The sequence below is a fragment of the Micrasema longulum genome, unplaced genomic scaffold (genome assembly GCF_059751315.1).
Source record: "Micrasema longulum isolate JH-2025_06_02 unplaced genomic scaffold, ASM5975131v1 h1tg000681l, whole genome shotgun sequence".
NCBI lineage: Eukaryota > Metazoa > Arthropoda > Insecta > Trichoptera > Brachycentridae > Micrasema > Micrasema longulum.
The window spans coordinates 215663-243300 of NW_028277877.1; the positions used below are offsets into that span (position 1 = coordinate 215663).

The 27638-nt window shown below is 35.1% G+C and overlaps 1 protein-coding gene across 2 annotated transcripts; it reads right to left on the minus strand.

Moving 5' to 3' along the window:
* Positions 1-1806: 1806 nt before the first annotated feature.
* Syx8 (syntaxin 8) lies at positions 1807-27052 on the minus strand. Of its 2 annotated transcripts, XR_015822807.1 has the most exons (8): positions 26791-27028; positions 26485-26679; positions 26028-26209; positions 24881-25009; positions 24704-24796; positions 22738-22839; positions 21931-22072; positions 1807-1823 (listed from the first exon to the last, which is right to left on the minus strand). XR_015822807.1 is itself a non-coding variant. In XM_088229579.1 (7 exons), exons 1-7 carry the CDS (start codon positions 26820-26822, stop codon positions 22014-22016), a joined length of 792 nt encoding a protein of 263 aa, XP_088085705.1. In that variant the 5' UTR covers positions 26823-27052; the 3' UTR covers positions 21385-22013. The 2 variants fall into 2 exon arrangements, 1 of the variants encoding a protein (XP_088085705.1); XM_088229579.1 differs by lacking the exon at positions 1807-1823 and having other exon boundaries at positions 21385-22072; positions 26791-27052.
* Positions 27053-27638: the final 586 nt, after the last annotated feature.

Here is a 27638-nt window from a genome sequence, read left to right on the forward strand (position 1 = left end):
AGAAAGAAAAAAAAATCTGTAAAAGATTATAAAGTTTTTATATATATATATATATATTTATATGTATATAGTAATTAAAAAAGGAAATAAAAAATATTTAAAAAAACATAAAAATATTCCTTATTATTAAAGGGCAACAAAACATATCATAGGAAAAAAAAGAGTTCATATCTTTAGTTTGAATCCAGGATAGTGCGTGTTTTTTAAAAGAAGGAACATTTTGAAAGTTTGGGATCAATGAAATATTATCAGTAAAAAAAGGATTAAAAAATTTTGGGCCTATAAAATATGCATGCCTCTGTGCTGGCCTCGTTTTACAATGTGGTATTTCTAACATACGATTCCTTCTTTTACTTGTTCTATTTGAATTACTTGTAAATAAATTTTGGTTCTTAAATATATATTTTAAGCATTGAAAACAATATAAAACAAATTATTCCATAGGAAAGCGATGACTGTGCACTTGCATAATATACCATTTTAATAGTATTTAGCTGGGCGTAAATACTTAGCTGTTTGAACACAACTATTTCAAGACGATTGGTCCATTTAAGTTGACCGTCAATGATTACTCCCAGGTTTATTAAGTCGTCATCATTCCTCTTTCCGCACCGGTGGTGCATAGGGCACTGCATTGGTAAACCAGGTTCAGTATATTTCGATCATATGTTACGTGGTGAGGTAATCAATCTTACGCGTTATGCGCCAGTCCAGAAACTTGCAGTTTTGACAACCATCAGTCACCAGAATAAGAAAGATATAGTTTTGTTTTCAAAGGTATAAAAATACAATAACAGCAACTAAAGAACTCTTTAAACAAACTAAGCAATTAAATGTAACTGAACTTTCTAAACTAGAATCCTTAAAATTTATTCATAAATTGTAAGGAAGTACGGCAACGATTGAATTCAGAAAACCAGCGAAACACGATGGCTCGAGATGGCGCTTCATCACCAAAAGTTGCAGCGAATTGATCGGCATACTGTTATTGCTTTAATCCACGTCGAAAGTAATAAAAAAACATCGCACGAAAATGTTCACGATTTAGTTCTAATTTTTTAACAAAATTATTTTTTCAAGTATCTGTAAACAACACAAATATCACTCGTATGACAAAAAGTTTTGAGTACGTTTACCATTAAAAATGGCAAACTTTACGATGGTAATGGCAGATTTGACATATTCACACTGGTGCTGCCATATCTCAAAACGTAAGTAGCAACCCTCGTATTGCGAACCATCCTAAAGGGGGTGATTAAAGGCATATAATAAAAAATGTTGAACATAGGGGAAACCTCTTGGAAATTAATTAAGGAAACAACGTGTTAAAAAAAAAAAAAAACTAAAAATTTACCGTGTTTACACACGAAAATAAAAAAAAAACTCAAATTTAATCTTATTACCATATTAAACCTGATAATATGCCCAACGACCTATATATATGTACCTTAAATAATAAGCCACGGGAGTCATATTGAACAAAATGTTCAGGAAACATTTTGTGATTGTGCGGTTTCCAAAACGTCATAATTTTTTAACTAAATGCCTATAAACCATACAATGTAAAACATATTTTTATTTTATTATAATAGTACCTACATATGACAATGGGGTATCAGGATGTTTTTTGCATTGAAACAAAGTGGACTTCGGATTTTTATTTCAACTTTTAAAATATTTTTTACGACGAAAGTGGACTCCCGTGTTTTATCCTCTAAGGGGCGGATTTAAAGTAGGTACACTAGAACTTGTCACAACCTGCCAATCAATTTGGTGTGTAGTAGTATCATATAAGCCCATTGTTCTATATTATGTAGTACGGCCTGAAAAATATTTTTTTAAATACATAAAAAAATTGAAAATATAGTTTCGTTTCGTTTGTAGTTATAGAGGAAAGGAAGCATACTTGAAATACTGTTAGTAATTTGGAATACCGCCTTAACTTTTGATAGAAGAGGGAATACTTATAAATATTACACGCTACAGTTTCAAGCCCTGATTTCGGTCGATAAAGTAGTCTTTCGTTGATTTAGGATGAATACTCACATTTTGTGAAATCGTTTTTGTCGAAACTTTTTATAAAAGTTTTTTATCTGATGTTATCCTTAATTTATTTTTTTATACAGAGAAATACTTGAGTTCTTATTATTTGATCAAATATTTAAATTTTCAGACCATTTCCTAAAAGTCGTAAATAACTTGTGCTGGAAAAATGGATATCGAGTTGTGGTAGAGTGGGATTCGAACCTAGGACCTTTGGCCCGTGAGTCCACAATAATACCACGGCACCACAATCCGATTTAAAAAAATATTTCAGTAGTTTCCATTACATCGTTTTACACAGCATCATCACATATGACAAAGGCCCTAAGGGAGGCTTCAGTGCCTCTTGTGTGGCAAATACAAATAATTTTTCCTCATCATTAAAAGTGAACGTAATTTGACAAATGATATTCCGAATTATGTGCATTTTTGTAAAAACGCGTTTTTTCTTATTTTACATATTTTTGTTTTTTATAAAAACTGTTTTAATTTCATTAGATTTTCGCAGACTTTTTATAATAAATTATTCGTTTAACCAACCTTTTATCGAGTTTGGTGTGTTTAATCTCCTTTATTGTACTCCAAATATGTTTCCTTTCCTCTAAGTTAAAAAAAATAATAACAATAATATATCACCGAGAAATTCATGGGAACATCTAGGTTAAATTTTAAAGTAACATGTGATTACAATATTAAATAATAAAAAACAGTTTAAATTTTCATTTATTTTATTATTATGTTACACGATAATCTATATACATATATAAAAGGCAATATTCGTATGTGTGTCCTCGACGGACTAGTACTGGACCGATACGTTCTCACCAGTAGAAAAAAGTTAAGGGACTAAATTATTTATTTAAGAAAAACGAACCTGTTTCTATAGTTACGTAAAAGCATTATAAAGTAAAGTTTTGGCCGAAAACAAGTTACATACAAATTATAATAATCATAAAAACAACAAAAACAGAAAGGAAAATTAATAACAATAAAGGTTTATATTTTAAATTCTGTAACGTCCTGCCGGTAAAACAACTTTGTGACTACTAATTGATTGTAGATCACTTTGTTGATCCGGAATTTAACAAATAGTTTCCCACACTCACAACACTATATTAAAATCTAAGGGCTCCCTGGGCTGGTGTTCCAAACGCTCTCGTGGCCGTATTATCTCGTGAGTTTACATACAAAATAGACGAGAAAAACTGTTTTCTTGTGCCACGAGAGTGGTTCAGAATAGCACCCCTGGTCGTTCCTCGAATTACAAATTACTTCGGAGAACGATCATTAAATTTCGTTATGCAAAGGTTGTCGTCACAAACCATCATTAACATCAAAGATCTTCAAATGAAAAAAAAAATAACTGAATAAATATCTTCTAAATACTTTATAGTGCCTGTGAATAAATAAATTTGTACAAAGTAAAATAAACCTCTCATAAAAAAATAAACAAACAAAAACGTTTCCTACCGAAAAGTCTTTAGACTTAGTGGGTATATATTTAAATTATATATTTAAAAAAATCAAATAAACGCTGTTCTGCAGCACTGAAACTGGAAATATGTACAGAAACCAATAGACTTCAAAAATATAATATGTACAAGAATATCATAAACTAAAATAGGCAATATTGAATCGGGTTGTGGTCCCGTGGCTAGTGTTGCGAACTCACGGATCAGAGGCCTGAGGTTCGAACCCCACTCTACCCCAACTTTTCCATTTTCCAATACTGAGTTATTTACAACTCGTTGAAAATGGCCACCAAATTTGAAATATTTGGGTAAATTATATGAACGCAAATATATATTTTTACTTAAAAAAATATATAGATCAGAAAAAACTCACCAAAAACCTGATAGTGCCGTGCCGCCTACTTAACAGAAAAGATATAGTTATTACAGATCATTAGTAATCGAAAGAAATAGTAACAATTTTGAAGAGAGAATATTTTTTGTAAGGAAAACGTTATTAGGTTCATTTGATTTTTGTCTATTACTTATGATCAAGCGAGAAAAAAAACAAGGTCTTTTTTTCTGCTTCTCTTCTGTAAATAAGCCAGGCTGGTTTTGAAATAGAAAAAAGTACAGAAGAAGATCACACTTCTGAGCATAATACTTTTCAAATTGACTTGACCGATACACTTAACCCAAAAGTGTAGGTGAATGGCCAGAACAACTTACTGATCATGACCGACAACTTATCGTGAAATTCGTCTTAAATACTGAAACAAACTTGAAAAAAATGGTCACAAAACTACCACGCGGTGTTGAAGGTCATGCGTTTCCTACTTATTTACTCCAAACATATGCACCGAACGGACGCGAGAAGTCACCAAGAGACTGGCTTATGGCAAGTTGTAAGACTAATGCAGTGTATTGTGGTCCGTGCAGGCTATTTTTCGCCAGTTCTCAAGCGAAACATCCAGCAAGCTCTTTTGCTACAGATGGGTTTAATTCGAATAAATCAACATGGCGTAAGTTGTACAGAAAACTTCCAGAACATGAAAATAGTCCGCAACACGAGAATTGTTATTTGCAGTGGAGAACATTTGAGATGGTGCAGCAATTGGCAGTGTACTACAAAATCAGTTACAGACCGAAAGCGATAACATGATATGTTTGCTTAAACGATTCCTTGATGTTACAATTTATTTAGGCTCACGTGATCAATCGTTTCGTGGTAGTACAGAAAAGATAGGAGACGTGCACAATGGAAACTTTCTCGGTTGTCTCGAATTAATTTCTCATTATGGCACAGTACTAGATGAACACTTAAAAAAAGTAAAGAAGAGCCAAGATGGTGGGGTTAAACGACTTCAAGCTCACTACCTTTCAAACGAAATTTGTGTGGGAAAAAAGTTTTGGACGTAATTTTGGATGAACGAGCAAACGCAATTTATTTTTCCCTCATATGTGATGCAATGCCAGATATAGTTCACACTGAGCAAAATGTATTGATTTTGTGTTATGTTTTCAAAAATCCAGAAACCAGACAATGGATCATTAAAGAAATGTTCCTAGAGTTCTGAGACTTTTGCCAAAAAACTGGATTGGAAATCGCAGACGAAGTGTTAAGCAGACTCCAATATCATGGCACCAATATTGACGAATGCAGAAGGCAAGCCTACGATAATGGAAGCAATATGTCGGGAAAATATAAACGAGTGCAAGCTCGAATTCAAGAAAAACATCCCAACAGCAATAAAAATAAAAAATAAATTTACAATACGCCCAAGGGGCATTTACAAAAATTATACAGGTAAGTATAAACATAGTAAGTAATAATTTTAAAAATAAACAACACCTTTTTTTTGTATACATCTAGAAACAAAAAAGCATGCTGCAATGCAAAATAAAAAGTGAAACTTTGCATAGTAAAAAAGAAAAAAAGAAATTATTCACCATGTGCTGCACACTCTTTGAATCTAGTTAGTGTGCACGCTGCATCATGCTGCCCTGACGCCATAACATTCTTTGGGTGTATTAATCGCTTGTATGCTCTTTTCAGTGACAGTCCTGACAGGTAGAGCATACTGACACAAAAGAAAGGTTGCTCTCTTCACAGACAGAGTGATACCCGTTGAAGTTCCAAAAAAGAAGCTAAACGTCCTGTTGCTAGGCACCTACCCAGTGTCATTCGAGCTTTAGAAGAATTAATTGACACCAGACGACAGAAACTCAGCGCTGAAGCCTACTCTGAAGATGTTGATTTGCGTAAATATTTTTCATTTTTTAAAGCTGTATTAATGGCAGTCACGTGGGTAAAAGTACTAGAAAGCTTTGATGAGAGAAACTTGATCTTACAGTCAAGAGCCATTACTATGGAAATTGCTACAGCGAATTTAAAAGAACTAACATGAGAAATGCAGTCACTAAGGGTACAATGGCCAACTTTACTTTCTGAAGCAAAACTTGTTGCAAACTATGTAGGTACTACAGCAGAGTTCCCACCTGAGCGTCGACAATACCAGGACCCAGATATTCAATTTAAGATAAATGTTTTCCTGGTAATCATGGATTCTATAATAACGGAACTCAAACATCGATTGGAGCACATGAGTCGTATCTGTAGTGTGTTTTCGTCGCTGTTCAACTTTCAAAACATGAGAGAAGACGAGATAAAAGAAAGCTGTACAAATCTAATAAAAATGTAACCGAAAGACTTAACGTCAAACTTAGGAAGTGAAATTATTCACTTCAAAACTATTTATAAAGCGACTTTTACAGAAAGTGCAGTCTCTGGCTCAGGAGGTTCCTTTGTAATACTGATTGCAATTTACAAGTTGCAGTTGGAAAGCATCTTTAGAGAAGTGTGTACTGCATTGCGCATTTTCTGTACTCTGCCAATAACAGTCGCAGAAGGTGAGCGAGCATTCAGCAAACTAGCTTTGATAAAAAATTACATGCGAGGAACGATGCTTCAACAGCGATTAAACGGTTTGAACACGAAACAGCACGAGACATAGATTTCAATTACGTTATCAAAGATTTTGCCTCGGTAAAATGTGCCAGCCAGGATTTGTAGACGGTACCACCTGTTTCATGTACCAATAAGTAAAACATCGTATGTTAAAAATGCTTTTTTTCGTAGGACTTTTTCAATGTACAATACAAAATTTAAAAATATAGATTATACAAACATCACTCTGTCAGATTTAAAATTTACACTAAAAATGCATTATGTAACTTAGTAGACATTATAATAATAATTATGTACATCTCCCCCCCCCCCCTCCTTATCCTCTCTTCAAGCATTTTTGTCCTTATCCCGCCCAATTTACAGTAACTTAATGTTCTTAAAATTAATATTTTTAAAATCTTTGATTATTGAGTACATGAAAATAACATTTTTATATGTATAAATTGTATGTATTTATTTAATATGTAACATATATTTTCTTTACTAACTTTGTATACTATGTGGAAATCTGTTATTAGTTCTGAGCTTATACACTATATCTGTTTGTTTACTAAAAAAATATGTATGTAGAACTGTTGATTTCCCTAATAAAATAAAAATAAAATAAAATAAAATAAAAGTGAGAAGACTTGCGTAGTACAAAAAAATGTAATTTGTTCATCACAATAAACGATTTAACTAAATATTCAATGTCTTAAATAACTACCTACCAAAAATTCCTGTTTAGCTATGTTCAGATGTGTACTTTTAGGTACAGTCGACAGCTTGCCGAGCATAACAATAATTGGACTTTATACCGTTTTTACATACCTAGTTCTCATGCGTCACTCATAAGAGTTAAAATCAAACAGTGTTACGTTTGAGGTGCTAACGGCTGCACCAGAGGGCCCACAAACGATCATAGTAACGGGCCCCAAAATTTCTGTCGCCGGCCCTGATTTTTAAAGAATTTATCATTTATTCTGATACCTTTTCTTAATTTTCCTTCTTAATTTCCTGTTCTTTTCATTTAATTAGACTCGATAGTGGAGGTAATTTAACTACCTCCACTATCGAGTCTACTTTGAAGGCTCTTTTAGATTCACTGATTCCACAAGACTGTGAAGTAAATGATTCTCCGTACCACACTCTGGTCAGAAGAATCAGCGTCGCTGACCCTAGTACCAGTGATATCGAGGTGTCTGTTGTCACGGAGAGTGAAATCGATAAAATCATAAAATCCCTCGGACCAAAAAAGGCACCTGGTATTGACAGAGTTAACGGAGAAATTGTGAGAAACGTATGGTACTTTGCCAGGCGTGAATTCACAACTCTGATGAGTTTATGTCTAAAAGCAGGGATATTCCCAAAAGTTTGGAAAGTAGGATTGCTGCGGATCATCCCGAAGGGTAACGATAAAAAGGAATCTGATCCCAAGGCTTACAGGCCAATAACGCTCCTCCCAGCTCTCGGTAAAGTTCTTGAAAATCTCATTAGAAATAGGTTGAAAAGCTGGCTCTCTGCTCCCTCTCCAAAGCAGTACGGTTTTACTAGAGCCCGGTCTACGGAGGATGCCATACTCCGTGCCAGCAAATGGAGAGATGATTGCCGGGCGAGATTTGCCTGTGGGATATTCCTCGATATCTCCGGTGCATTTGACAACGCCTGGTGGCCGATGGTATTGACGAAATTAAAATCCAGAGGTTGTCCGAAGGAACTTTTTGGAATCATCCGGAGCTACCTTAGTGATAGATCCATCTCTGTGGTCCACGGATCCATAACCGTGTGTAGAACGACGACCATGGGTTGTCCACAGGGTTCTATCTTGGGGCCATCACTATGGAACATACTATTTGATGACTTACTGCGTTTACCTTTTCCGGCAGGCAGCGATATGGTGGCTTACGCAGACGACGCTCTTCTTCTCTTGTCAGGAGACAGTAGAAGGGAGTTGGAAATTAGGGGGTGTGAGGCACTTAAACTAATTTTAGAATGGGGAAATAGGAACAGACTAACATTCTCACCGCAAAAGACTATGGGACTCATGGTGAAGGGTATCTCTGACAGAGGAAGAAAACCCACAATCAGGATGGATGGGCGGGGAATACGATTTTTCCAAGATGTAAGGTACTTGGGTGTCCTTTTGGATACCCAAGGATCGTTTTTAGCTCATGCCAAAATGATATCCTCAAAGGCGTCTTCGCTTTTTATGAAAGTACGAAGGGTGAGCCGAGCAACGTGGGGAATAAAAAGTAATGGGGTCCGACTAATATACCGAGGAACTTATGTCGCACAATTAACATATGCTGCAAAAGTTTGGGCTCATCGTGCATCCTCTGGTGGCGTCTACAGGACCCTCCTGAGTGGCCAAAGAGCCCCTCTAATTGCACTCACGGGTGCTTATAGAACTGTGTCCACAGCCGCTTTACCTGTCCTGGCCGGGGAACTTCCGGCAGATTTAGAGGTGATGGAATCTGTTGCGGTGAAACTACTAAAAAAAGGTTAGTTGGTTACATATTTTGACATCAGTGTTCAACACCGAGAGCGTAGTAGATTAAAACCATTGACAAAAATAATAACAGAAAAAAACTATTGAGAAGTGGCAAATTAGGTGGGATGCATCTCTGACGGGGCGCTGGACGCATACATTTTTTCCGGACATACGAAAAAGACTAAGCCTTAAGAAAATTAACTTGGATCACTGTGTTGTCCAGATGTTGTCTGGACATGGTGAGTTTAGGTCAAAATTATATGACCTCGCACTAGTAAGAGATCCTGAATGTACTTGCGGGGAGCCCCGTCAGACGGCTGAACATATCCTATGGCATTGCCCGATTTTAGATACTGAAAGGGAAAACATGCTAAACGGCTTGACAGATGTGACGAGGCCGATGTGGAATCCAAGCTTATTGGCTAATCCAACTAACGTTAAAGCATTTTTTCATTTTGTGAGCGAATGGGTAGAAAAATGGGAGGAACTGGGTAAAGGCCTACCATGAGTACTAAATCAGTTTAAGATAAAAAGATGCATACTTGGGTACTAGCATTGGTTGTCTGAACTGAACTCTTGTCCGTCTGTGTTGTTCTTGTCCCATAGAAGGGAAATGATAAATTACAAATCTAAATAGTAGACTAACTCAAGAGAACCACGCGCCGACCATGCTCTAGGACCCGTTTCGTCTGCTTTAAGGTCTGTGATATTGTTAGGACGATTAAGGTCTTTGCATAGGATTGTTTCTACTGTTGGTATTAGGAAAATGGTTTTTGCGAGGAATTCAGTACTATGACGAAAAGTAATTTCGCCTGAGTTCGATAGGGATCATGTTAGGATCTGTGTTAGGATTTTGCCGGTAGTGTCTTGATAATTTGATGTTCCACTGTGATTTGTTATAGATACGTATTGTTTTTCTTCTGTTGATTGAGTGCATGTTGTTTAGGGCAAATTATTCTAATGTTTCCTATGTGTGGGTTTCGTGTCGTTTGCTTGTATTACTACGTTCTTCTTCCTTTCCGATGCGGGATCTGGAGCGTGCGGCCGCGGTCTCAATTTGGAACTAACACTGTATTCCTCCACTGTCATACTGGGAAATTAGAAAAAGGTGATTGTGCTGACCATGTGTATTTGATTGATCACAAACTGACAATACTGCAGTGAGGGGTACAATGAAAGTTTTTAAAGTTTATTTTTTTTTGTTATTTTCGCGGTTTGATTGTAAAGAAGTATTAAATTTTCGCTTAATTAGTTAAAAACAATAAAATGATATTGATATGCGAAACTGAAGAAAGACTCAAGTCTTTATGAACAGTTTCGGGAAAGGGGTGGATGCTTTCATTGTCCATTTTGATTTTTCAATCAATTTGCCGGGTGTGTTTTCTTTTAACTGTTAGCTAATTGTTTTTTCCCCTCGCTTAGGGCTTGATAGCCCACAATGGAGGATCCCGCGGAGACGGCTGCGAGGCCGTTTCCCGCACCAGTGGACGATCATGATTACGCTAGCGCGTTGTGGACAGCAATGTCCCACTTAAAAAAACAAAAATTGTAGTCTCAGAGGCTAGCTACAAATCATCTGACTGTGGTCCATTCATTACCCATGTACAAAAAACCTTTACCGATGAAAAATCTTCACCGATGCATCCTATCTCATTCGGTAACTTTCTCTCCCGACACAGCTTCAAAAACATTTTACCCGGTGGGGTAAAATCTCTTGGCAAATACCTAATTTCTGTTGAGTCTAAGGATTTAAAATCTGCCTACGACTATTCAAATTCTTTGACTATTACAAACAACAATTTTAAGGCGTTAATTCCCTCCGACCAGATCACTCGTTTGGGTTTAATTAAAAGAGTCCCGACAGAAATGTCGGATGATATTATTTCTGAATGTCGGGTTCCGGAAAGATAAGGAAAAGTTTTCAAAGTCAGACGATTAAATTATAAAGATACGAAATCTGGATCTGTAATTTGGGAACCGTCTTAGTCTGTAATAGTATATTTTGAAGGTCAGTCCCTACCCCCTCATGTTCACATCCGCTACAATTCCATTTCTGTGGAAAAATACATCTTCCCCACGATTCTATGCTTCTAGGATTGCCGCTTTGGTCACAGCAAAACGGTATGCAGATCACTTTCTCGTTGTTTTAAATGTTCCGAGAATCATTTAGGTGAATCCTGCCTTCCTGACAAACTTCCTAAGTGCGTTAACTGTGAAGGATCTCACGCTGCAATTAATACTCAAATGTCCAGAATATTCTCGACAAAAGAGTATCAAACACCATATGACTGCGGATAATATTTCGTATTTTGAAGCAGCTAAGATTGTTCCTCCTTCATTGTCCAACCTTCCTTTGCCGAAAAGGCTTCCTCCCTTCCTTCCCCTTCTTTCTCTCGCCCGGCTAATGTAATTTTCGGTAGTAATACTTCGCCTTCCACTTCCCGTAAAAGAACTATTTTCACCTACCGCACTCCAAAAAGTCCTGAAAATCTTCATTTAAGTAAAGATAAAGATTTACGGAGGATTAAGGAGGGTTAGTGCCGGTAACAGAGTTAATGGTGCCTTAAAGTCTGTCGTAGCAAATAAGTGTCTATCGCAAGAGGCTAAATTAGCAGTTCATAATGGAGTTCTGGTACCAACCCTAATGTATGGAAGCGAAGCATGGAGTTGGAAAAAAAGGGACGAAAGTAGACTGAATGCTGTTGAAATGCGATCCCTCAGGCGAATGTGCGGAAAAACAATGTATGATAGGTGCCCTAATGTCGAAATTAGAGCAGAATGCAAGGCTGAGTTAAGCATTATCGACAAAATTAAGAAAGGTCTTTTGCGATGGTTCGGTCATGTGGAGCGAATGAATGATGAAAGAACGGCTAAAAAGATTTATGATGCGAATGTGTCTGGTTGTAGAAGTCGAGGAAGGCTGAGAAAGACATGGCATGATCAAGTACAACAAATTCTTGAAAGTGGTCATGTGAAAAGTCGGAATAATCGACGTGCGTGCATGAGAAGATGTATGAATGTGAAGGAAGCAAAGGAAGTGTGCCAGGACAGAGTGGTGTGGCGTTCTATCCTCTCTGCCTACCCCTCTGGGGAAATGGCGTGATGGTTAGTTAGTTAGTAAAGATTTACTTAAATCAATATTAATCTCCCCTAGTAATAACTGATTCTGATCATTATAATGGTGTTGCATTATCCACTGATAAAAGCTGTGATAATCCCCAAGAACTTATCAAAACTTTACTTAACCTCTTAATTAACATTATTTTGTTTAATAAAATACCGTCCAACGCTGTCGATATAATAAATCATTTACTTTAAGCTGTGCACGTTAACAATAGCTCGAATTCTTCAATGGGACATTATCTTCGTTTTCAATAGTTGCTGCCATTTCTGATACATGGTTCAAATCCGATCTGGTTTTCAGATTGGGTGGGTAAGGTACCTGTGGGCTAATAAGGCCTAACTAACGAAAATCGTTTAAAATTGGCGCTCTTGCTCAAGGCCACACGCATAGATAGATGCCTAACGCACGTAGTTGTCACTACAAGTTTGCGGACGCGCGGTACCCCGCTCTCCGCCACCAGTATTGCATCATTCATTGCGAGGGGCGGCCGCACGACACTTATAACTGGTGGGTCTTAACTGTGTTCGCGGTTTGTTTCGTTATTTTTTTAATAATACGTAGGGCGGGCACGGTGCGGGAGTAGCGTTAGACGCGCTATTTCATGGAATATTTAGTCGCCATAATGCCATTTAAGGAATAGCAGCGTGCGTTTTGTGTTCGCTCATATTACGTTAACAATTATTCCATGACGATTTTAAGACGAATGTACCGTGCTCTCTTCGGTTTACGAGACACCAAGAGCAGTCTATTCGGAAATGGATCAAAATGTTTGAGACAACCGGCTTAATAGTAAAAATAATGAAAGAAGGCCGCCCAAAGTCAGCGAGGATACCAGATGTTATTTAGCGTGTTAGTGAATCAGTAAGGAAAAATTCACAACAATCAACTCGCAAGAGAAGCGAAGTCTTAAACAACGAGAGGGCCACTTAACGAAGAATTTTACGCCATGATTTACATCTTAAGGTTTATAAAATTCAGCTGACGCAAGAGTTGAAGCCAAATGATACCGATCGTCAACTGTTTGAAGGAGATGTTCTCCGGGAAACTCATTTCACAAGGAGACTTTGAGTGGCCCCCACGGACCCCGGATCTCAGTTGAATGTTGAACCAAATGAAATTATCGCTTGATCTATTCCTAAATTACCAAAAATGAACTAATTTTGGTCCCTGATAAATGTCAAATTATGGACATCGCGAGAAAAATGAATTTATCATTCCTTCTTAATCTTTTGATTCAAAACTTTTGCATTGAATTTACCAATGAAATTAATTTTTTGGGCATTCATTTAGATTATAAATTAGCTTGGTATACTCACATTCAGCAAATTATTTCGAAATGTAATAAAAGCTTCAATATTTTAAAGTCCACTGCTGGCGTTTCGTGGGGATCTCACACCAAGACCCTTAAATTTCTTTACAACGCTCTTATAAGATCTCACTTGGATTATGCTTCATTCTTGTTCGGACCACTAGCTAAACATTTGTCTTCTAAACTCGATAAAATTCAATTCAAATCACTTCGTCTTATTTCTGGCTGTAAGAAACACGAGGCTCGATGTATTCCATTAAATGGCAAAAACGAGGATTACCACATGCCCATTAGGGTGTCCCAGACTATAAGGGCAATAATTTTTTTTTACGGATTGAGACACGCATACCCTCTTATTTTGTTCCATTTGACCTTAATAACTGAAATAATAAATATTATTGAAATCGGATAGCGATAACCCGTGCCGACTTGATGTCAAACATTGAATATAAAAGTTTGTATGGAAACCATAGGGGAATATTTTAACTTAATATTTATTTCGTAAATAAAACAATGGTACTTTGATTATTGAATCATATTTATTATGTATTATAAATGCTAATTATTTAAAGGTCATTATTAATTAAGTTTTCTTTTTAAGGTTTGTTTTTTACAGTCAGGATTTACTTGTTCTTGTACTGTGTTCTTGTACGCAACGTAATAAATATTGTTTTTGTTCCTCGTCCACTGTGATTAAGTCATGAAAGTTTTGCATCAACTTAACAGCTCTTTCAGCCGTATCATTAACTGCTTTCAGTGACTGCACCTTCATTTTAGCGTGTTGAAACGAAGCATTAGCAGGCCACGAAGTAGGACACTCCATGAGAAAACTGTCATCAATTTTGAGTCGCCTGAAAAAGGATCTGCTGTTCATGGAAACAAAGTCATCGATGTTTTTTTCGAAAAGAGGCCCGCTAAGTTCTTCTTTCGATGGAATGTAGCGTTTCTTTGGCCAAATTAGCAACTATTTTTACCTTACTTTCTTGGTTAATATCATCGTCAAATAGAGACAAGATAGACACTTCGTCTGCTAAATACCACAAATGCTGGCAAAACTTCTGTATAGCCGCTTTTGATATAGTTTTGTCGACCATTTCGTATGCCTTCACAGCCTTCAAAAAGCACAAGTCCTGGAAGGGCACTTTTACCGCTAAAGTGCATTGCAGCCAAGGCTTGACATAGGATGTCGCGATAAACAGGCATAAGTCTAATAGAGCTGTTTTGTCCTTATTTGACATTTTGAATTGAGAGCTAAACAACGATAATTTTAATGAATAAATAGCTCTCGCCATCCATCTTGCTTGGTGCATGGCGCCTGGAGGCTGAATTTTAAATTCATTAATTTTATCTCCGCCAAGAAATATTACGCAGAGCTCTATTAACTCTCGATAGTCATCTCTTACAATTTCTTTGGTCAATTCAGTTCTGTAATACTCTTTAGAATCGTTCAGACGTAATAGCGTTTCTTTGTGGCTTTGTATCTTCTCTACATTGATGTTTTTCCAGTTTGATCGAAAATTTTTGAATAAAGGGATATCGGGACATGTAGTGACTTGGCTGATTTTGGCCTCGAAAACAGCTTTTAGTACCAATTCGTAGATGTGATGGCGGCAAGCAAAAATCAACATTTCTCTGTTCAATTTCTGTTCGAGAAGCACACATGCACCATTAATTCGGCCTGTGTTAGAAGCAGTAGTATCACAACAGAGGATCTGTGCTTTATCTTCAAGATTCTAGTCAACAATAGCATTCCAAACTGCTTGTGCCTGTTCGCTTCCCAATGAGTTTTCTAATTTTGGCACAGCAATAAGTTGTTCTTTATTATCGTATGAAATAACGATTGGTAGACGCTCCTCTTTAGATTTGCGTACATCTAAAGCCGGCAACAGTTTTCCATCCCAGTGGACAGTTACAGTAGCTGGTACATCGTTTTGAAAATTAAGTTTTATAGCTTCTGCGCGCTGTTTTCGCTTTTCTGTACGAATTCTTTGGATGGAGGACTTGCTTATAGAAAATTCGTCAGTGTTGTGGCCAAGTGCTTCAATAGTTGCTTCAATAATAAAGACAGAATCTCTCATACTTAACTGACACCTGTCTAATGCCGCCACCAGTTTCTAAATAACGAAATTTTTCTTCACAGAAGTTTTAATAGTATAGGGCTGTTTCCTCTCAATTGGAATGGACAAATCTTCTTGTAAGTCCGTTACTTTAGAATCAGAAGATGAAGTTTCTTGTAATGGCTCATGAGAAGACGTAGAGGGTGTTATGGATGCCGAATAAGTGGCCAGCCGCTTTTGCTCCTGGATATTTCTAAGACTCGCCTTTTCCTCCTTTTCTGTCAATTTTTTGTCCACTCGAGCTAAATGACCGGGTCGTCCTGGCTCTCCCTGCTTTTGTGAGAAAATCTTATCTTCATTTATCTTTATTAATTGAAGCGCATCGGCATGTGCAATATCAAACAATTTTTTTGTATTTGTAACAAACTCTTGTCGACGCTGCTCAAACACACACATCTTGAGTTTTGTTTGCATCTTTTTGCAAATTTCTCCAATCTTGGTATAAGGCTACAAGTTTCTTAACACAGTTAGGTAAAGATTTGGTCGGTATACATGCCCTTTCCCAATAAATAATTCACTCACGAATAGTAAGATTTGCACTTTCGTTGACGCTAAAATTGACTTTGCGAATATTATAAAATAAAACCGCCAGCACTTGTCCATTAGAGGGAAGTTTAGAACACATTACCGGGAGGGGAGAGTTCAGAAGAGTTAGAAAAAAACTCCATTCCAATTCAAGTAAATTAGTATTCCAATGGATTGTAAGACCACACTTGAACTATTGCTCTACTTTCCTGTTTCTTGGAAACGATACAGAGTTGAAAAAAAAAAGTTTCACAGAACGGGGATATGAGCTTGGAATTAAAGTGCGGTCCATATACTGGGAATAAATTTGTGTTACAGAAACTAAATATCTTGGATATTAAAAAGAGAAGTCTGTTCAATAATCAGACATTTATTTACAAATTGAAAAACTGACTGCTTCCTGGATATACGTTAAAAGTATTCAATGCAATAATGGATTTCCACATGCAGGCAACGGGGAGCGGAGATGATTTCAGGCTTCCTAAAGTGAGACTGACTGGATCTCAAAACCTTTAATAAAGGTTTTTAAATGTTTGATGAATTGCCAGAAAGTCTCCAAGAAGCTGGAAGCGTCTCCATTTTTCGATTAAAATGCATTGTGTACATTAGGGATAAGTAATAAACATTTTATGTAGATTTATAGATAAACATAATTTCGGTGAATTTGGTTTAATTGTTTTACAGTGTTAACAAGTAAGTTATGTAACTTTGTAAATTTACAAATGAAATAAATAAATATAAATACATGCATACATATATACCTAGACCTGCCATAAATACTGTTACACGAGTTAAAAAAATCCTAAAATGTAAACAATAGCAGGTAGAGACCCGTAACCTTTTTTCGGGTAAAGTACCAACCCTTATGCTATTGCTATAATTAGTCAGTCGTTGAACGTCAACGAGTAAACATGGAGTGGGGTGTTAAAGAAAACCGAATCGCTGTTATCGCATTACACAAAGTTGGGAAGAAGCCGGGAGACATTTTTAACACCCTAAAACTTTTAGGTATAAATCGCCAGTTTGTGTATCGAACTATTAATCGGTTCAAGAATATTCAAAGTGCTGAAGACCGACAAAGATCTGGATGTCCTCGAATTGCGCGGACTCCAGGAGCTATTAAAGCTGTCAGAAGCAGAATTCATAGAAATCCGCTCCGTAAACAAAAAATCTTGTCCAGGGAGATGAATATGTGGACTCGAAGTATGTCTCGCATTTTCAAATCTGACCTAAAGATGGGGGCTTACCGAAGAAGCACTGGTCATTTGCTTACTCCACCTTTAAGGGACATTAGGAAGACCAGAGCAAAAAACTTATTTCACGATATGCGAATAATTTGCATCGCAAAATTCTATTTTCTGATTTAAAAATATTTAACATTGAAGAAAACTTCAACAAACAAAATGATCGAGTGTAGCTCATCTCGAAAAGCCGCTCAATCCATTGGTAAAGTTCAAAGAGGTCATCATCTAGCAGCAGTGATGATTTGGTGGGGTGTCTCCTACGAAAGGGTTTCTAAGCTTCATTTTTGTGTGCAGGGTGTGAAGACAAGTGCGAAATCGTACCAAGATGACATTCTAGAGAAGGTTGTTAAGCCTCTCAATGACACAATGTTCAATTCGAGACATTGGATCTTCCAGCAAGATTCTGCTCCAGCTCATAAGGCAAAATCTACTCAGCAATGGCTGGAAAATCACATACCGGAGTATATTAGAGCTGAAGATTGGCCTTCTGGAAGCCCAGATTTAAATCAGCTGGACTACAAATTGTGGTCAGTGTTGAAGAGCATGGTCTGTATCAGACGACATCCAAATTTGGAGAGCTTGAAATGATCTTTGAAAAAAGCAGTGGCCAATTTTCCCATGGATATCGTGCGTGCTGCCATTGACGATTGGCTGTCACGTTTAAAGGCCTGTGTGAAGGCAAGAGGAGAACATTTTGAATAAAAATTTTTTTTTCAATTAGTGGAATATGCATGTTAGCCTAAAACTAATTGCTTTTTTATTATAATAAAAACAGTTTGTAACAGTATTTATGGCAGGACTAGATAGGTACAGTAAAACTCTAACTACCTGGATTAATGAGTGCCAGACGCTATCCGGATATGCAGAAATTCAGATAATTGGATTCATCATTAAATTCAATTAATTCCAAAACAATGTAGGTAGGTAAGATAGTTGTTATGTAAAAATATTAGGACTGTGTAGGACAAATGCCAAAAACAATTTTTAATGTACCTAAGTGACTATTCGTAAAAATAATTCCATCTTTTGTGATATAAATCTGTTGATTTTATGAATGTCGTCATACAAGAGGTTTTTTTTACGTAAATGAAAAAATATACGTCCAGGTGTCGGCTCATACATAACTTAAAATCCAAGAAAAATGGTACATATAACTCAATTTTCACTATAGTAGGGAATCAATCACATAGCCTTGAAGTATATTTATATAAAATATATATGTATTGAATTTATTTTAGATAGTTGTATAAAAAATATAAATTTAAACTAATTATACCTTAACTAATAAACAATATACAGGGGTAGGCGCTCGAAGTGTTACCAACTTTACGCTGCTGTAGCAACCAAATGGCTAATGACAGTGTGCTCATGTTTTGACACGTGTTTGTCTGTTATATTGTTAATAATTCTACTGAAGCATATCGTTTTACGACACAGTTACAAAAAGTTATCAAAATGGAATTTAAACTTAACAGTGTTATTGCTCTGTATTTGGCTGGAAAATCGCAACCAGTTATTAAAAATAAGCTACAACATTTACATGTGAACAAAATGTTTGTGTATCGGGCCAAAGTATCAGCTAAAGAATATGAGACGGTCGACGCCTTAAAGATTGCTCTTCGCCGAGAATGAGATAAAATACCATTAGCCCACATTCGTGCAGCGTGTGAAGCCTACTTGGACAGACTCGATGCTTTTATCCGCGCTAACGGTGGCTACATCGAACAGTACCATTTTTTTTAATTTAAAATCTTTTTACGATATAATGAAATTTTTGAATTTAAAAAATCAAAATTAACAAAATTACAGAATTTTTAATTGGTAACACTTCGAGTGCCGACCCAGGTATACACAAAAATAATTTCAAAAACAAAACATTGTTATTAAAGCCAGATGCAGTCCAATGATACTGTATGTACATACATGGATGTTTGTTTCAAATAAAAACTATTGCCATCCCTTGAAACAATGCAATAGACCCGGCATCCCTAATCTCTTTTAGCAACTCATCGAACATCTTAAGTTCTTTATGGTACAGATCGTTCTGAGTTACCTGGATTCTTGTTTTTGGGAGTCTGAAACATTCACCCCCCCTCCTATGACAGCAATGAATTTCATTATTACGCTAAACATTACTGAACAAATATGAAGTATATTTATGTCTTATTTATATAAACCTACAGATACTCATGTTTCTTTTTTGTGACAAATTTCATATAGTTCAGAGATGGAAAAAAGGTTTGGCGATTGGACAATTTGATACTTGATAATTTGCATATGAGTTGTGAAGTTAAAAAAGCCAATGAATTATCAATTACACATATCCAACTCCGTGTTGTATCCATCAAAATCAAAATAAATATCCAGGGGAGTTGCAAAACTCGCTCTGACTCATATGCTTATTGTCATATGTACCTGTATTGTGAAACCATTGTTTTTTGGGATTTTCTGATTAGAAGTAAAAAGCGCCATAGCTGGTTTTAATACTGTACGACTCGAATGATAAAGCTCTTTTATTTTGTATGGCATATCAAAAGGTTTTATCATTTTTTTCTGATTTCTCTTTTTGATTCCGATGCCAAATTTATCAGCTCCAGCTGGTGTATGCCGAAAGCCCCAGGGAACTTATCGGCATCAAAGTTATCATACAAGTTTCTATGTATTTTTTATGTAAATTGAGAATTTAATGGTAATGGTAATCTTATTTAATATTAACTGATAAATATCTATTGTGTATCTGGAAAGTATGTTAACTAGGGATGGAATGACTGAGAAAGATATTGAAAAGAGGGTGAGTGCCGGGAACAGAGTGAACGGTGCACTTAAATCAACCTTGGCAAATAAATGTATGTCGCAAGAAGCAAAATTAGCAGTTCACAATGGAGTCTTGGTCCCGACCCTAATATTTGTTGAAGCGAAGTATGGTCTTGGAAAAACAGGGATGAAAGTAGGTTAAATGCTGTCGAAATGTGATATCTCAGGCGAATGTGTGGTAAAACTATGTACTATAGATGCACAAATGTAGAGATCCATACACTATGTAAGGCTGAGATAAGCATTATTGACAAAATCAAGAAAGGAGCTCTGCGCTGGTTTGGACATGTACAGCGAATGGACAGCGAAAAAACTGCAAAAAATATTTACAATGCGAATTTTGATGGATGCAGAAATAGAGGAAGACCGAGACAGACATGGCATGACCAAATCCTACAAATACTTGAAGATGGACATGTCAGAAGTCGGATAATCGATGCAAACGCATGAGAAGATGTATGTAGAGGAAGCGAGATCGGTATGCAAAAATAGAGTGATGTGGCGTTCTATCCTACCCTTTCGGAGAAACGGCGTGATTGTCACCCTAACTTCACTCATAAGTCCACAAATGCTAAAAAATTATATTTAGGCATTTTCTGTTAGGAAAGTTGTACATTCATAGGGACAGTTTTTCATTATTTTTCTTTTAAAAATATCAACAAAAAAAACTTCACTACCATTTGCTACTGAAGTAAAAGCTGTTTTTACTCACCCCTAAACAAAGGTAAGTTTAGGATTTACGAGTTTTACAAGTTGGGCCGACGATATTAAGTATATATATCTTTTTGCACATTCTATGCAAAAAAATTAACCGGATTAAAAAGACAAATTAATGAGTGATTTTTTTTCTTGGACTTAAATGTACAAATACAAAGGACAAATCTTAGTATGAAATCGATTTATACCAAAACTGTAGAACAGTCAAACTTGGTTATTACGAGGAAGATGGGACCGATTGAATTTGATCGTTATACCATAGAAAGGTTTATTTTCAATCGAATTGCCATTGCATAGCGTCACTAAGTAAACAAATAAATATATAATTCATACAGATAATTTAAAAGTGAAATTGTTGCGGAAAATTATAATAAATGCTAAGCACTTTCTAAATTTTTTTCGTGGGGGTGATGTTCTTTTCAAATGCAGATAGATACACATTCTTATTTTTACACAATGTTGACACTGTGAATAAGAATAGAGATTACACACTTTAAAACATTTTTCGCGCCACATTCTATTTCACAAATAATTGCCACTTTTTCATAAATTAAGTTAAGTGAATTAATTTTAACTGATCTGACCACCACCCACCCGTAATGTTTATTTTGCATTGATCGAAGAACATGAAAAAAAAATGTTGGAAAAAAACCCCCAAAACAAGGATATTCATTAATTATTTTTAAAAGTTGTAAATTGTAATGCAACTCAATTTGTTGACAGTATTTTTGTTCAGTATGACCGAGAAGAAGCTTGTTATAAAAGTTGAAAAATATATGGAGAATACAAGTATATGTATTTATATATTTTTTAAATGATTTTTTATTTGCTTCAAAAAATACATATACACATATTCTTGGATACACTTCATCAAAATGTTACTAGTCAATAAATAACTGAGTTAGAAAACGGGAATTAAGTTGTGGTAGAGCAGGGAGCGAACCTCAGATCTCTGATCCGGAGTCCACAACACTACCGGGGGACCACCACAACATTAAAATTAAAATGTAATATAATTGTGTACATAGTTTGTAAAGAAAACAGAAAATAAATTATTAAAAGTATTCTTAGATTCTTGACAAGTGTAGCGAAAATACAAATTAATATGTAAAATAAATATGTGATGAAGTAAAAACAGGAAAAGGTACCAGGTCGCGCTGTTTTTTTGTTATATGTATCCAGTATAAACTCCAATTACTTCATAAAAACACTCACAGCATCCACGAGGATTTCAGACAACTGCTACAACAATTACAGCGATAAACAATATTATTATAATGGTCCAATAACCTGTAAAGAATATGATAAAAATTAGCAAAAAGAATACAAATGTTATATTCCTTGGAAACAGAAAATTCAGTATAGGACAGAACGAAAATATATATGGTCAGACCCAAGCAAAAACTCACTAACTGCTTGGGTCCGACTCTTATTTTTATAAGTATCCAAATGAAGATTACATTTCATTAATTAACAGTTTTATCAGTCTTATAAAAAGTAATGTAAATGTTTAAAAAAATATTGTGCAAAAATACAGTAGAAGAAGAAGAAGAATAGAAGATGATGTTTTAATAATATTCTCTTGACATTGGTGGTTAGCACAAATTGCTTAGAACAACGACGGATGTGCAAAAAATGCAACATTGATTTTCTTTTATATTTGATCTTGAAAAGGTTTAGAAAAGGCTTTATATTCCAGGGTTGAAAAAAAAATACATGTAACTAACTTAATTATCAAAGGATATACTTTTAAACTTATCAAGTCATTGAGTGTCAAAAAAATTTAAATCACTCTCTAAAAGTTTTTTTCACTAATAAATATCATAGAAGCTGACATTATTTCTACACTTATCAAATATAAACAAACATTATAACTGTTAAATTGAGAGATTTAGAATAAATTAATAATAAGCATTGTACGTAGTTAAATATTTCGTATTGAAAAAGACACTTACGACATGTATTATCTTTCCTATCCACCGACCTAATTTGTCCAGTTTCGTCCTGAATATGAGTGTCCGTTCTGTCAATATGGTTGACCAAGTCGTCGATGATTTCTGTAATCATAATATTAATTAATAATATCGACGTACTACTGTACATACATTTTTATAGATCATATAATGCTGAAAGAGGAAATTCAGTGGTTTTTAAATTTTTTTTTATTTGTTAATAGACAATTAAACTAAGCCAAAAGCTAAGCCAAGTCTCAAGTTCTCTTCCGCTTCTTCTCGGTCAGTTTTGCCAATTGGTTCGGCATACAGTAAACCAGAAATCTTTAGTTGATTTATATAGTTTAGTTTTTATAGCTTTTTTTTATGGAAATGTTTTTTATTATTTTTTTACATTTTTAATGCACTCATTTTTACCGTGGGTAAGAAAACATTTTTTATATTACCAATTTCCCATAGGACTGAACATCCTCATTCCTTTAAGAACAAATTAAATTCACTGGTAAACTCCACATTCGGATCGTCCAGTTTGATAGAAAGACAAGTTTAAAAAAAATAGATTTAAGTATATTGTTGACGGCAATCACCAATCCATCATCAAGTAACTCAAATTTGACCACTGTAGAGGAAAGATTTTTTTTATGTGTAGTAAGTAAAAAAAATCCAAAATTTTACTGAACACACAGCTTTCCACCCTACGGATAAAGCATCATCTTGTAGATGTGCACAATCAATTGATAAAAAATAATTTAGGCACAAATCAACACTTATATTTTAGGTGATCATTCAAATACTTATTTTCTTTTTATTTTATTGGGGAATTTTACAGCTATTACACAGCAATGAGTAGAAATATGTTAACAATACGAGAGTAATTTTTACAAATCCACAGTTAATTTACCTCTAGAAGGAAAGGATTTAGTTAATCGTGCGAGAAAATGTGTGTGGCATGGGGTGTGTAAGTAAAAAAAAAAGTCTCTGTAGAAATAAATTTAAATATGAACAACTCCCTAGGGAGGAATCCAGCCAGTGTGCAAGCATTTGGACATAATCAAACATTGTTGAATTACTACCTGGTAAAAGAAGAAGTATAAAAATTGGAAAATTGTTTTCAGGCGTTGCCTAGAAGGTGTTTTGGTTCAGCCGGATGAATCTCACCCGCGTGATAAAGGTTTCAGCTCTTTTACTTCACAAAAGTCAACAGATGGAAGAGTTGAGGAAATGTGGATGTTCAAACATGGGCAGAATGGTGAATGTTACACAGTGTGTGTAAAGTGGCCACTTAAACCAGCCAATGACAGGTCATAAGCCCTGTAAATGCCTAGACTTCAATATTCCCTTCTCAAAAACATTTTCCCTCTCTGTTGAAATAAATTAAAAAAAAAAAAAAGCATTTATATCTACAGGGGAGAGAGAATAAGAGGGCTTGGTAAGTAGTCCGATTGTTCAAAAATATGTTAGTACATTCAAAACCACATTTAAAATATTTTTTTAGTTAAATATGTTATGATGTTTTAAGAATTTTGTGAAATTTAAAACCTAATTTTGAAAACGTTTTTTTTTTTATTGGTTAATCTGAATTGATAATCTATATTTTTATTTAAAAAAAAAGATAAATACTTGAGTTCACGTCACTCACTCAAATATTTAAATTTTCAGACAATTTAATAAAAACCGTAAATAACTTGTGCTGGAAAAATGAGAATCGAATTTTGGTGGAGTGGGATTCGAACCTCAGACCTTTGGTACGTGAGTCCACTATACTACCACGGGACCACAACCAGGTTCATGAATAATCAATATAACCATTCTTTCAATGCAAATACTATTAATTTGTAGTTAATGGACTGGACCATCAATTTATTAGCTGTAAAATAAAAAATAAAACTATCCACAACAGATTTTAGATTTAGGCATATAATCATGATTCCAAATTAAATCAATTATTAGAATTGAGAATGCACCGTACCATTTTGGGTAAGAACTTCATTTCCAATATTTTCAGCTATGTCTTTTTGTCTGGCAATTATTTTTGAAAGTTCATCCAAACCTCGATCCTGATCTGAAAATAAATAATAATAAAAACTAGAAATAAACACGTTTTAGACACTACATGAATAATTTTTAAAACAATAGTTAAACCAACCTTTAATAATTTTGTATTGTTGTTGCCGAATTTCATGTATAGGTGGATTTCTTCTCTCGGAATCTAGGAGTTCTTCATCATCAGAGCCGGTTCCCCAATTAGCAGAGCTAACATCTTTAAATTCTCGATCTAAAATAAGTTTTTTGCAATAATTAAAAACATAGTCAAATAATTCATGGTTACATATGAGGGTACTACTTGCAAACCCGGCAAAATCCAAAATTTAAAAAAAGTGAGATATTAATTGAAACTTATTCAGACTACAATTTTTGACAATAATTATAATATTGTCAGTTAAAATACGTCTTAATTTGTAAGTCTTGACTTTTAAATTATCGGCTTTGTTGCAAACATGGCAACCTCTACTTGAGTATTGCAAAGTTGGTTATATCCAAAATTAAATTTATTATTTCACTACTGTTACTTGACAAAATCATACTTATGTCATCACTGCTTACGTATAAAATATTTATTGATTATAATAAAAAATTTAAGTTTAAAAAAAATATGAAATTAAGTATTGTATCAGTTTTTTGTGATTTACTCAAAATAAAAAAAGATGGATTTTGCCGGGATTGCAAGTAGTACCCTCATGTATATATTTTTTTTAAATAACAATGCAAATGGACACAAGTATTTTTAACATAAATTATTTTTGAAGTATTTGTTCTTATTATTTCATGATTTTCCATGTAAAATAATTTAACGTAGTTATGCAGAAAGCAGCCAGTCCACAATTTCGAAAATATGAGATATTGGTATGATCGTGTGCAGTAAGGTCAATTCTATGTTCTGCTAAAAACAACTAGGCCGCTTTCATACAAAAAACTGTAATGATCACGTTCTGAATTAGTGCCGTGAATTATTATTATTGATATCCTTTTTCAGAATTTTTACCTGGGAGTAGACATCGAGTCAAAAATGCTCGTCCAGGGTTCTGGTTCACTTTCACACTCAGAACTGTATTCTTTATAAAAGGCTAAAATAATTTATCTACAGATTTATTTTGAGAAAAATAAATTTAATATGCCGTCCGTTTTCAGAACACGACTGTTCCATTGTCAAGGTTAAAAAATAAACATTATTCGGAAGTATTTGTTACTTAGATTTGTGATTATGGCAAGGATCACTGTTCCACTAGACTTACCTTTATTTCTCTGTTGACCATATCCGTCTCCAAATAGTTCTTGCTTGGAACGGTCCAAATCTAACGCAGCTTTCCGTGAAGTGGACGTCTGTACTCCGTTACTAAACTCACTCTGCAGTTGGAGATATCGAGACTGTAACACTTCTATTTGACGAGATCTTCTTTCACTCTCAGCGTCAGTTCTGAAACGTGAAAAGGACATTTTTCTGATGTTAGCAAACAATATTTTACAATGCTGCGCACGCTTCGGGAGAACCTTAACTCGAGTTGCCTCTTATTTACATCTGCGGACTACCGCCGTCTCGGAAGGCGGTTGATGACAGTCTTTCGGCTTTATTCAGAAGAACTAAGGGTCGGAGGGGAGAGTGCTGGCTAGCGATCTCTACACACTCCACTTAAGAGCGGATGTGGAAAAAGAAGAATGAAAAGAGGTATCAAAATGATTAGTTTAACTCACATCATTTGTTCCCGTGTTGTTTTATCTAACTGCTGCTTCAACTGATTTATTTCGGAGCTGTATTGCTTAAGCCTCAGACGAATGTTGGCTGACGAGGTATTGTAAGCCGAAGATGACCGGGCTATTGAACTCCAAGTCACTAACTGTGATTGAATGTCTCTATACAACTTCTCGCAAAAATCGTGTGCCATGATCCTGAAACACAAGTGCACGTTGATTTCTTTTTGTTTTATGGTAAGAATGTTTTTTTATACAATCTAGAGCTCATTTTATAATAATAAATATTCCTTATCTCTAAATTCTTACCAAGGATCGTCATCAAAATAAACCAACGCCATATTTCAGTTGCAAACGACAAACGAGATAATTTTATTTTAGATTTATGTCTCCACAATTGTTATTAATTTAATTCTAAAATCTTGTGTCTTAAAATTGGAAAAAACATAATATTATACGGCTCAAATTGACATTTAGAGCAGAGATTGTGCTGATTTATCATTTAACGCAGTCGACCACAATAAAGATAACAGTTTGTTTCAGTTTCAGGTATATTTTATCTTTTATCTATGATATCATCTCAAACCATGGTATCTAGTATCTTGTTTCTTTGTTTATGTCAGCTGTTTAATTATGAGTAAAATATGCATTATGCTATTTAATACCATTGTAATTAGAGACTAGATTCAAACACTCTTATTCAAGTCTCAAAATTGACCACAGACAATTTATTATTATTGAACCAATTAAGGGGGAAAGAAATCGAAAAAAGTGATTATATGTGAGGTAGTTTTTTATTGAGATATGGTGTCGAGATCGAAAAAATTGTATGATATCTAATTATCTCAGAGGCTATAAAATTAAGTTCCGCATTCGCGCGTATGAATAAGTGGAAGCTGTCCGTCTCTCCCCTAACTGAGAAGAAGCGGGAATATCTACCAATCGGAAACTTGAGATTAAATGGAAGATCGAGTCTTCCTGGTGCCATATCGAATATGTGGGATAGAAAGTTAGTTCACTGTGTATTTTTCCTATTTTAATTTTCCGTCATTAAAATGAAATTCCAATTTTTTTTAAATGAATTTAACGCCTAAAAAATCAAGAAACTTATTTCCATCAAAAAAACATGTTAATTGAAAGACAATTTAAAGATCTTG

Excerpts from the sequence above, each read along its gene's own strand:
- Syx8 (XM_088229579.1), bottom strand. The coding sequence starts at position 26,822 with ATGGCGTTGGTTTATTTTGATGACGATCCTTG. Across the intron at positions 24,797-24,880 it reads ACAATACAAAATTATTAAAG|ATCAGGATCGAGGTTTGGAT; the intron begins GTTGGTTTAACT and ends ATTTATTTTCAG. Across the intron at positions 22,840-24,703 it reads TGAAGTTCTTACCCAAAATG|AAATCATCGACGACTTGGTC; the intron begins GTACGGTGCATT and ends TTATGATTACAG.